Source organism: Dendroctonus ponderosae, unplaced genomic scaffold, assembly GCF_020466585.1.
Source record: "Dendroctonus ponderosae isolate FM_Combo_2020 unplaced genomic scaffold, Dpon_F_20191213v2 Dpon_F_20191213_7, whole genome shotgun sequence".
Lineage (NCBI taxonomy): Eukaryota > Metazoa > Arthropoda > Insecta > Coleoptera > Curculionidae > Dendroctonus > Dendroctonus ponderosae.
This window is the reverse complement of record NW_026018916.1, coordinates 3,037,012-3,048,091: the sequence shown is the minus strand read 5'-3', so window position 1 is coordinate 3,048,091 and position 11,080 is coordinate 3,037,012. Positions and strand designations below refer to the sequence as shown.

General features: G+C 43.0%; 4 protein-coding genes across 5 annotated transcripts in view; all 4 read left to right on the top strand.

Moving 5' to 3' along the window:
* LOC109539288 (peroxidase) overlaps positions 1-2,665 on the top strand; it is a 20,263-nt gene extending 17,598 nt beyond the window's left edge. The window contains exons 5-11 of the mRNA XM_019906945.2: positions 48-243; positions 296-641; positions 696-852; positions 905-1,078; positions 1,135-1,318; positions 1,374-1,491; positions 2,026-2,665. Of these exons, the coding sequence (XP_019762504.1) occupies positions 48-243; positions 296-641; positions 696-852; positions 905-1,078; positions 1,135-1,318; positions 1,374-1,491; positions 2,026-2,152 (1,302 nt within the window). The 3' untranslated portion in view covers positions 2,153-2,665. The remainder of the gene's footprint in view (positions 1-47; positions 244-295; positions 642-695; positions 853-904; positions 1,079-1,134; positions 1,319-1,373; positions 1,492-2,025) is intronic.
* Positions 2,666-3,098: 433 nt separating this feature from the next.
* LOC109539287 (beta-galactosidase-1-like protein 3) lies at positions 3,099-5,661 on the top strand. The gene is made up of 9 exons (XM_019906944.2): positions 3,099-3,466; positions 3,515-3,734; positions 3,789-4,048; positions 4,102-4,368; positions 4,420-4,614; positions 4,677-4,846; positions 4,898-5,093; positions 5,140-5,280; positions 5,335-5,661. Exons 1-9 carry the CDS (start codon positions 3,223-3,225, stop codon positions 5,610-5,612), a joined length of 1,971 nt encoding a protein of 656 aa, XP_019762503.2. The 5' UTR covers positions 3,099-3,222; the 3' UTR covers positions 5,613-5,661.
* A 769-nt stretch (positions 5,662-6,430) lies between these two features.
* On the top strand, positions 6,431-7,806 carry LOC109539228 (sialic acid synthase). Of its 2 annotated transcripts, none has more exons than XM_019906858.2 (4): positions 6,431-6,606; positions 6,664-7,003; positions 7,051-7,277; positions 7,328-7,806. In XM_019906858.2, the coding sequence occupies exons 1-4, from the start codon at positions 6,493-6,495 to the stop codon at positions 7,691-7,693; spliced, it is 1,047 nt and encodes a 348-aa protein (XP_019762417.2). In that variant the 5' UTR covers positions 6,431-6,492; the 3' UTR covers positions 7,694-7,806. The 2 variants fall into 2 exon arrangements, with proteins under 2 accessions (XP_019762417.2, XP_019762416.2); XM_019906857.2 differs by having other exon boundaries at positions 7,045-7,277.
* A 483-nt stretch (positions 7,807-8,289) lies between these two features.
* Positions 8,290-10,950, top strand: LOC109539227 (beta-galactosidase-1-like protein 3). Its single transcript, XM_019906856.2, has 10 exons — positions 8,290-8,425; positions 8,479-8,768; positions 8,824-9,046; positions 9,096-9,355; positions 9,410-9,676; positions 9,726-9,920; positions 9,980-10,149; positions 10,205-10,400; positions 10,465-10,608; positions 10,671-10,950. The coding sequence occupies exons 2-10, from the start codon at positions 8,498-8,500 to the stop codon at positions 10,910-10,912; spliced, it is 1,968 nt and encodes a 655-aa protein (XP_019762415.2). The 5' UTR covers positions 8,290-8,425; positions 8,479-8,497; the 3' UTR covers positions 10,913-10,950.
* The last annotated feature ends 130 nt before the right edge of the window (positions 10,951-11,080 follow it).

Sequence of the window (11,080 nt, the reverse complement as noted above, 5' to 3'; positions counted from 1 at the left end):
ATTCAATAGCATAGAACTCAATGCATTCATAATCAATTATTTTTCAGCTGACTGCAGTCAACAGCTACCTGGATTTATCCATCGTCTACGGCAACAATGACCAAGTGAACCAGCAGGTGCGACTTTTCCAAGGAGGGCGTTTGATCAGCGAGCAGAGAAACAGCCAGGAGTGGCTGCCTAGGAACCCAAATGCTACCGGAGCCTGCACGTTGCTCGACATCAACGAGCCTTGCTACTTGGCAGGTCAGCCACCCTTAACTCCCCTAGTTCTCCTGAGGCATCGAAGATTTTTCAGGGGACACCAGAGTGAATCAGAACCCGCAACTCACAGTGCTGCAGACGTTGCTCCTGAGAGAGCATAACAGAATTGCCAGCGTTTTGGCCTCAATTAATCCTCACTGGGACGACGAGACCATCTTCCAAGAAGCCAGGAAGATCAACATTGGGCAACACCAGCAGATCTCGTACTATGAATGGTTGCCGATCTTCATAGGCCTGGACAATTCCCTGAAGAACAAAATCCTTTGGAGGACTCAAGGATACGTGGACGACTATGACCCAACTGTGAACCCCTCCGTCCTCAATGAGCACGCCAATGCAGCCTTTAGATTCTTCCACACTTTGATTGCTGGACAGTTGGAGTAAGTTACTTAAGGGGAGGTTTCCCAGGTCGTTTTTTACGTGTTTTTTTTCAGTTTGGTGAGTGAAAGGAGGAACAGCTACGGAAATATCAGGATCAGCGACTGGTTCAACCGACCAGCCATTCTGGAACAGGGCAACTCGTTTGATGAGCTCACCAGAGGTTTGGGGACTCAGCCTGAGCTGGCTGCTGATGCCTATCACGATAGAGAGGTGGGAGTTTGTGTAGCATTAAATGCAGAACAAATGGACGGTTGGATTTTAGATCACACTCAACTGGTTGAGGCAACCTGGCCAGCCCCTAGGGCAGGATCTGAAGGCGATTTGCATCCAGCGAAACAGAGACCATGGCCTGGCTTCTTATAACGACTACAGGAGCTTCTGTGGGCTGCCGAAGGCTTCCTCCTTCCAAGACTTCCTGGACGTTATTTCCAGAGACGTGAGTCATAATGGAATTAGCGCAGTTCTGCAGAGAGACCTGGATAAATGTTTCAGAACGTTGAGCGCCTTGCCACTCTTTATGAGCACCCGGACGATGTGGACCTCACTGTGGGAGGATCTCTGGAAACAATTATTCCTGGCACGCTGGCCGGGCCCACTTTCCTCTGCATCCTCACGGAGCAATTCTACCGAACAAGAGTGGGCGATCGGTTTTGGTTTGAAAATTCTGGAGAAACTGGTAAGGTTGGACATGTTTGGATAAAGAGGGATTTGCAGGTATTTGCTCTGTTCAGGTTTCACTCAGCAGCAACTGGCCGAGATCAGAAAGTCCTCGATTGCCAGGATAATGTGCGATAATGGAAGGGGCGTTCGGGCTATGCAACCAAGGGCTTTTGAGAGAATATCGCAATCGTAAGTTTTCCTCTTTGGATTTGGACCAAAAATGAATTTGAAAGATGCTGGATAGGAGTTTTTTTTATTTGAAATGAGGCTCTTTTGCATGAAGCTTTTGTGATGTTGGAAAAAGTTCTTTGAATCTCTCTTTCTGGCTACAACTTTATTTTCAATCTTCAACCAAACGTTGTCTTTTACCAAATTTAAAGTCAATATTGTTACTTTGCGGTTTATGTTTAATTTTACTGTCGTAATTTTTTTGCTGTGTGTAATTTGGTAAAAAAATATTTGTGCGGGTATTTTTAAATTCAGGCGATTGTTTATGCAAACCGTTTAGTCATTGTGTAAATGTTTTTTCCGTTTATTGAATTTTGTTTTCCACCATTTCTTTGATGGAAACCAAGCAAACGTATTTTGTTAAAGAAACAAAAATGTGGCTGGTATATTTGGATGATGATTTGTTCCTTTTAACAGCCACTTCTTCATTTCTGTTCTCCAACTTTTTTTATATTGTGCTCAAGTTTTTTTTAATGAAACTTTATTGTTATCTAGGAATGCTGTTGTGCCATGCGAAGCCCTTCCAGTGGTCGACCTGTCCTTATGGAAGGACTTGAAAGGTGGAAGCTCCCACATACCCTCAGCCGGATTTGGAACATCAGATTATTACTTTAAAAAGTAGTTTCCCTTCGAGTTAAGGGCGTTTGCAGAAAACTTAGACACTAAGGATGGTGACTATTTAGAGCGAGTAGAGCAATTTGCTGCCTTAGAAAGTCTGTAGAGTAGAACACCATTAAGAGATGTTGTCTCCAAGCTTCCATTCTTCTTTCGATTGAAAAACGCCATTATTTCTACTATTTCCATGCCCAGAAATTAACGCATATCTTCTAGTTCATTACATATCGCATGATAAGTACTTCTAATACAATTTAGCCTCATAGTGATAATTTTTATACAAGATTAGCGCCTATTCCTACTTAGTCTTAGCTGGAATTGAATGCATTATCTACAATAGACGCCTCTGTTTGCTCTCTCAAATCCGCAATCATTATTTATCTTAGATAATTGATATGTAAATAATATGCCTTGTTTATAATTTATCGTGAGTTGTACATATACGTAAACAGAAATGGTTTGAATGTGCTAAGATTAACGTGTAAGAGTTTGTTTTAAATAAATAGACCTTCCGTAATAATTTGTCTGTTATTCCTAATAAATAACCCACTTGGATTTAAGTTGATTTCCTCACTGCAAACACCCGAAATTTCGCAAAACATGATCGAAAATATATGAAGTGAATGTTTATAGAAAACGCACAAATACTGGGCGAAAAACGGAATTTTTCAAGCTTATTTGAAACCCATCACCTATTACAAGAAATCAACCAATCAAATATTTGATTGGTTGGAAATGTTTGGATCAAATTCCTTTGGACAACACTAAAATCATCTATTGTTTCTTGTGCAGATACCTTTTCAAAACCCATTTTAATAAGAAGCTAAGATTTGTCCAGAATCAGTGACTAAAAACAAATCATCAGACCGTAAGTGGCTGAACTGGAATGTGCAGATCATCTCAAGATTTGAATAAAACATCTACAATTTGCCATCGAGTCTACTCCAATCGAGATAAAACCCTCAAGTGTCTTAGATATTGTACTGAGACGTAAAAGTCTTTGTTGTCCTCATGTAGTTTGTGAAAAGTTTCGATAGAATCAGCTAAGCTAACAAATTAGCCAGTGGGGAAGCAAAAATGGAAAACGCCACTCTTCCAACTCTGTACGAATACTACACAAGTGGAGGTATTCAATCGGGCTTAAATGCCGACCAAAACTACTTCACGCTGAATGAAAGGAATATTACTTTGTATTCGGGTGCCATGCATTATTTTCGAACCCCCAAGCAACTGTGGAGGGACCGACTTCGAAAAATGAGGGCAGCCGGATTAAACACCGTTGAAACCTACGTTGCTTGGAATCTGCACGAACCCACCCCAGGTGAGGAAATTCAAAGAATTGAGTAAATCCTCACTCGTGAACCACTAGGTAATTTCGACTTTGGTGAGGGAGGAACGGATATGGAAGACTTTCTGGATTTGGAGACGTTCCTTAAAACCGCCCAAGAAGAAGACCTTCTTGCTATTGTCAGACCTGGACCGTACATCTGTGCCGAGTGGGAATTTGGAGGGTTTCCTAGCTGGCTGCTCAGAACTGAGGACATCAAATTCAGGACATCCGACGCGATCTATATGGCAGCGGTAAAGCGGTGAAGGGAGCCAAACAAGAACCCTATTGCCCAGGATTAAAAGAACGTTTGTAGGTTTTTCAATGCTCTACTCCCCATCCTCGCCGCCCTCCAATTCGTCAATGGAGGCCCGATTATCAGTGTGCAAGTTGAGAATGAGTACGGCAGCACCAGTTCAAGCACCTTTACTCCAGAGAAACAGTACCTGAAAGAACTGAGGCAAATTTACCTGGACAATCACATAACGGCCCTCCTCACAACTGCTGATGGGGTGGATTCGTTTGGGGATGCTGGCACTGATCCCGAGCTGTTTTTGGTCACTGCCAACTTTGGAGGTGATTTTCTTTGGTCGATTATCATTTATTCACTTTTGATGGTTGGTTTGCAGGGGATCCAACAACGTCCTTTGATATTTTGGAGCAAATGCAGCCAGGCCGGCCGAAAATGGCTATGGAATACTATCCAGGCTGGTTTGACCATTGGGGAGATGGACACTCAACCGGCTCAGCAGTGAATCTATTGGAAAACTTGGTGAAAATCATCGCCTATCCTGGCTCTTTTAACATGTACATGTTCCATGGAGGCACCAGCTTCGGCTTCCTCAACGGCGCCAATGTGGACAATGACCTGCCGAATAACAGCGGATTTTTGCCTGGTAAGTTTCAGCTGCTGCTGCCAAGTGGAATAAGCTGGAGGTTGATTCCAGATACAACTAGTTACGATTACGATGCGCCACTTACGGAAGCGGGAGATTATACGCTGAAGTACCAGCTAGTGAAAATTTTGTTGCGTACCGTTGCAACTCCTAAAACACAGTTGCCAGATCCACCTGCCCTGATACCTAGAGTGGCCTATTCTGATGTTCCAATTGAGCAGTTTATGCCCCTAAAAACTCTCATAGGTATGAAGGTGGACTCAGAATGGGGAACACCTGTTTACTATTATCTTTGGTGCTCATTTAAGATTCTCAGAACATCAAACCAAACCATCCACATCCCATTGCAATGGAGCTCGTGGATATCAACAATGGCAGCGGGCAGAGCTATGGATACTTGACCTACAGGAAGGAAAATCTGAATTTGCCAGCTGGCGCCATCCTGACCTTAACATCATACGTTTACGACTCAGTGCTGGTAAAGCAGGTGCATTTTCGCAAAAACTTTCACTCAATTCTGAGTCTGTAGGTTTTGGTGAACGGGCGCCAAATTGCACCGCCCCTCAAAACAGCTGCCGATCTCAACAGTTTCGGCTTCTACAAGCTGGAGGAGTCTGAAATTACCTTAACTGACTCAGATCTTACCAACGCCACCATTGATCTGGTGGTGGAGAACTGGGGGAGAGTGAACTATGGAAAATTGTCCCAATATTACCAATTCAAAGGTAAGAGAAGTTGATTCACTTGCGTAGTTCTAGGAATTGTTTCCAGGGTTGTGGCAAGGCGATATATTGATCAATGGGGAATTGGTGCTTAATTGGCAGCACATTCCTCTGGAGTTTAAGCGGAGTTGGACTCAGAACCTTGCCGGGTGGCAGGATGAAGGCATTTCAAGTTCTGGCTTATATCGAGGTTGGTCTGGCAGGAACCAGGTTTTTTAGGAGGATGAAATGTATTTGTAAATAGGCTATTTGGAGCTGGAGGCTGCGCCTGAAGACACCTACATAGACATGAGGGTGTGGACTAAAGGCATCGTAATGGTCAACGGATTTGTTCTGGGGCGATATGCCAGAATTGGACCTCAGCAGTGCCTCTATTTGCCAGCTCCGTTTCTTCAACAAGGGAGGAACGAGATCGTGATTTTTGAACATTACGAAGCTGCTGATTCAGTGCGGTTTTCCACCGATCAGATTTGGGAAAATTATGATTATTTTAAATCCCACAAGAGGTTTCACCTTAGTTGATTGGATTGTTGTGAAAAAACTGAAAATAAATCGTTTAAAAATTGAGAGAGTCCTCTATATGTTGGTTTTCTTCCCAAATTTCAGTGTTTCATTGGTGAGGGGACTGAAAATGTTGAACTTTTCAGATTCTTCAATTTTGTTTAAAAAAATCACTAACTTTTAGATGGGAGTGATTTCCATTCTCTTCTATTGAGCAGTGATGGATGTTTGCACATTTCAATGAAATTTTCACTTGAAGTAGATATTGGGTTGATTTTTAAAAAAACTGAAAATTTTCTCAAAATGTTTTAAATTTTACATCATTTTCAGCTCACTGACGGAATAAATGCATCGAACTCATTGAAAAACATGCACGAAGTTTTCAGAGTTTTACGAATAGAAATCAGATGGGGCTAGAAAAGGCTTCAAACAGAAACCCAATCGCTCTAAGCAATCAGAATTTATCCACTTCCAAATGAAGGGCAAATTTGGGTGCGGAACGTTCATTTTGTTAAGCAGATCATTGTTAGAGAATTGAAGAACTGAGAAGTGCAAATTGTTGTACTTTATCAGTCATTTTTCCATAAATTGGACCTATTTTTGTGAAAGATTTATTGCGTAAACCTCTTTTCTTGGATTTGAAAGAGCGAAATCTTCTCATCAAAATTTCGAAAAAACATCCCTTTGAACACTTGAGCTAATTCCCTTCTTTCTTGTTCTGTTGCATACAAAAAAGCGAAAGCTCCCAAAGTTTCTTCTCCACTTGAAAAACTCACATCCACTTTAGACATTCGTCGTTGGCTTTATGTTGGTACGCATCTGGTCAGAGCCATTAAACTAAATTGCCCAAATTAACAAGGCGGCAGTCTTGGGCCAGACGTTTAGAATAACAGTTCATTTCATGGATTTCATCAAAAAAATTCGAGAAAATCCCCATCCTTTTGTGATTGCAGAAATAGGCCAAAACCATCAAGGCGATCTTCACATTGCCAAGCAGCTGATTAAGGTGGCAAAGGTAAGTGGCTTTTCAAAAACCCACTCAGAGGGTTTGCATTTATCGAAGACATGGTAGGAATGTGGAGCAGACTGTGCAAAATTTCAAAAAACTTGCCCCAAAGAGAAGTTTACAAGTTCAGCACTGAACAGGCCCTATCCAGGCGCAAACTCTTGGGGCCGAACCTATGGAGAACACAAGGAATTTTTGGAGTTTTCCGAAAAAGAATTTGAAGAACTTCAAGCGTATGCCGGATCAATTGGAATACTATTCACAGCCTCGGCTATGGATGAGGAATCTTTGCGGTTCCTCCAAAGCATCCAGGTGCCATTCATCAAGATAGGCTCAGGCGACTCAAACAACCCATTTCTCATTGAAAAAGCTGCCCAAACTGGGATTCCTCTAATAATCTCAACAGGTAGAATTTGAACGATTCTTTGGCCTTTTAACTTAGTCCAGTTCCAGGGATGATTGATTTGGAAACCGTCCAGAAAATCCATGGTTTGGTTTCAAAGCACCACAAAAACTTCGCCCTGTTGCAATGCGTGTCCTCATATCCAACCCCTTGTGAGGACATCAATCTGCAAGTCATCAGTCTTCTGCAGAAATCTTTTCCAGACACTCTCATTGGTTATTCTGGGCATGAGTTGGGGATTCACTTGAGTGTGGCTGCTGTCGCTTTAGGAGCCAAGGTAAAAAGCAGCAAATTATTTTCCAAGCCTCTTAGAAGAACAATCTTTAGATAATTGAACGCCACATTACGTTGGATAAAACCCTGAAAGGTTCGGACCATAAATGCTCCTTGGAACCCCTGGAACTGAAAGCCATGATAGAGCAAATGAGGACTCTACAGCTGGCTCTGGGCAAACCGATCAAGAAAACGGAGCCATCGGAAGAGCCCTGCTTTGAGAAACTAGGCAAGAGCTTGGTGTATGCACGAAAATTGTCCTGTGGGCACCCAGTGAGTCTGCAGGACTTAAAAATCAAAGTTTCCAGCCCTAAAGGGCTGGACGGTTGGAAGTATCTGGACGTTTTAGAGCGGCGCTTGAACTGCGACGTTGATGAGGAGGATCCAGTGCTTTGGAGGCATTTTCTTCCCAATTTATAGCAATTTGGCAGGCAGAATTCTTAAAACTCCTGCAGTCATCCGCGCCACTGGATAGCAGTAAAAATACACAGCACGTTCACATGCGCGATTATTCAAATATAAGAACAAGTTTAGATAGTGTTTTTTTTTATAAGGCTACAGCAACTCGTAAAGCTCGTCGTCTAAATTGAATAATATTAAACAGGTCATCAACCAATTAGTTTAATTTTTATACCAGGGCAAAATAAAACGTATAAGAAATTACACAGTAAAGCGGTTGAAATTTGCTCAAAAATGACCTCTTCACAGTTTCATGTAAGTTGAAAGTAGGCATCCACAAGGAAAAAATGTCTTGGACAAATATCCACCACCTCCGATGTGGATTCTCCTTCTCCAAAACACTTTGAAAAGTTGCATACTTGATCAGTTTCCCGTTGTATTAACCTTTCTTCATAGCACTGGTAAAAACTAATCAACTGTAGTAAACATTGAAGAAATCAAGCTTCAATTGATTAATCAACCAACCAGATTTTCATTATAGAAAAAGCGTGGCTCGAACGTAAATATAATTAATTATGATCAACAAAAGCTCTTTTTCGATAAAATTCAAATGGTTTTGTTTAAATATAGCCTTGGTGTCAGTGTTCCTATCATTCACCCGCTGTGGTTTATCGATGAGCATTTCACATAGCTGGTGGTTCAGTTCCAGTTTAAAATCTTTATCTATTCGGGTTCGAAAACAGTGAAAACAGAGTAAGTATGTCGATTAAAATTCCCAAACTGGGTAACTGAACGAAATACTGCAGTTCGGTTTAGATTGTTTAAATGGTGATGGAAATATCAGCAAGCGGGGTGGCACAGCCCACTTTACCCACCCTGTATGAGTATTACACAACCGGAGGGATAAAATCGGGGCTAAACGCCGGCCAAAGCTACTTTACTCTGAACGAGAGGAACATTTCGCTTTACTCCGGAGCAATGCACTACTTCCGCACTCCTAAGCAGCTCTGGAGGGACCGACTGCGGAAAATGAGGGCTGCAGGATTAAATGCGGTGGAAACTTACGTTCCTTGGAACCTTCACGAGCCAACCCCCGGTACTAAATAGTCTTCAAACCTTTAAAGTTTTAGCTGATGTTTTTGTCCTCAAAGGCCAGTTTGACTTTGGTAGTGGCGGAAGCGACATGCAAGACTTTTTGGACATTGAAACCTTCCTCAAAACTGCTCAGGAGGAAGACCTGCTGGCGATTTTACGGCCTGGCCCGTATATTTGCGCTGAATGGGAGTTTGGCGGGTTCCCCAGCTGGTTGTTGAGGGGAGATCCTCCAGTAAAATTCCGAACTTCTGATCCCCATTACATGAATCCAGTTAAAAGGTGTTCAGTTGAGAAAAATCCTAGTCTTTTGGCAAATGCAAAGTTGCAGGTTTTTCAATGCGCTTCTCCCCATACTAGCAGCCCTCCAGTTTATAAACGGCGGCCCGATTGTAGCCTTTCAAGTGGAAAATGAGTATGGAAGCACGCAGTCCAGCACGTTTAAACCGGATAGGAAGTACTTAAGACAACTCAGGCAGCTTTATCTGAGCAACAATATCACTGAGCTGCTGGTGACGGCTGATGGTGTTTCCGCCCATAAAGCTGCAGGAACTCTTCCAGAGTTTTTCTTGGTGACGGCGAACTTTGGCGGTAAGCCGCCCTCAAAGCACTGGGTGGCCCTTTGAAGGGGGTTGGGTTTTTTAGGGAATCCCAGAAGTTCCTTTGATGCCCTGGAAACCATCCAACCAGGCAGGCCTAAAATGGCAATGGAATACTATCCGGGATGGTTCGACCACTGGAGCGAGCTTCACCATACCACTCCAGACCTGCTCCTAACAATCAACCTGGAGGAAATCCTCACTTATCCAGGATCTTTCAACATTTACATGTTCCATGGGGGGACAAGTTTCGGGTTTTTAAATGGAGCTAATGTGGCCGACAGTCTTACTGATAATAGCGGATTCCAGCCGGGTAAAATTGCTACCAGGGCTAGTCAGTTGCCTAATGGAGGCCTTTCCAGATACAACCAGCTACGACTATTCAGCCCCTTTAACCGAAGCAGGGAATTACACTAGGAAGTATGCCCTGATAAAGAGTCTGCTCGCAAAATATGCGTATCCTAAAACGCAAATTCCTGCTCCTCCAGAAGTCATTCCCAGAGTGGTTTACCCCAGCATACCAATAAGAGAATACCTTCCTCTAAAGCAGCTAATTGGTAATTGGGGGAATACATCAGTGCCAGGAACGGGCTCGTTGAGATATTGGGTGTTCCAGATTCTCAAAGCTCTGGTTTGGAATACGCAAGCCCACTTCCCATGGAACTGCTCGATATAAACAATGGCTCTGGGCAGAGTTTCGGGTATATCACATATAGGAAAACCCAGCTGAACTTGCCAGCAGGATCAACATTGAAAATCGCGGCTAATATTCGAGATACGCTTCTAGTAGGTTGTGGTTTGGTCAGGAGAGGGCTGGAAAAACTGTGATCATGCGGCTTAGGTGTTGGTGAATGGAGTGCAAATCGCCCCGCCTTTGAAAGCATCCGCAGATCTGGATAATTTTGGATTCTGGAGACAAAGTCCCTCGACTATACAGCTTACAAATGGTTTCCTCCGAAATGCCACTGTTGATTTGGTTGTGGAAAATTGGGGGCGAGTGGGGTATGGAATGATTACACAGTTCTATCAGCACAAAGGTAGGGAAGCCTTTGATTCAAAAAAAGTTCAGTTGGTAATTCAGGACAAATTTCCGTTGGCTAGGATTATGGAACAACACAGTGTCAATAAACAACCATACCATCCAGAACTGGAAGCACATTCCGCTGGAATTCAAAAAGACGTGGACCCAAAAGTTATCAGGATGGCGCCCAATGCAGACCTATAAAAGCCCAGGTCTTTACAGAGGTATAAATAGCTCAAACTTCCTTTGCCTCAAGCCATTTAATCATTCATATTCAACCTTCCAGGCTTTTTAACCATTGACTCTCCACTGGCGGACACTTATGTTGATATGCGCCAATGGACTAAGGGAATTTTGATCATCAACGGCTTTGTTCTTGGACGGTACGCCCGAATCGGCCCTCAGCAGTGCCTCTACTTACCATCCCCACTGCTCCACGTGGGCCGCAACGAAATCATCATTTTTGAACACTACGAAGCCTCTGATAGCATCAGGTTCACTTCGGATCAAATTTGGGAAACCATATAAGTCTCTATTTATTGAAAATAGAATCGAGTTTTAATTAACATAAGTGCCCTTGCCCCAGATGGCATTCTTCGAAAATTTCACATATTCGGGGGCAGTGAAATGCTCGAAAATGATCAGCTCATTTTCGCCTTCTTGCAGCAGCCCTGCGGGCAAATACAGCGCTTGTTG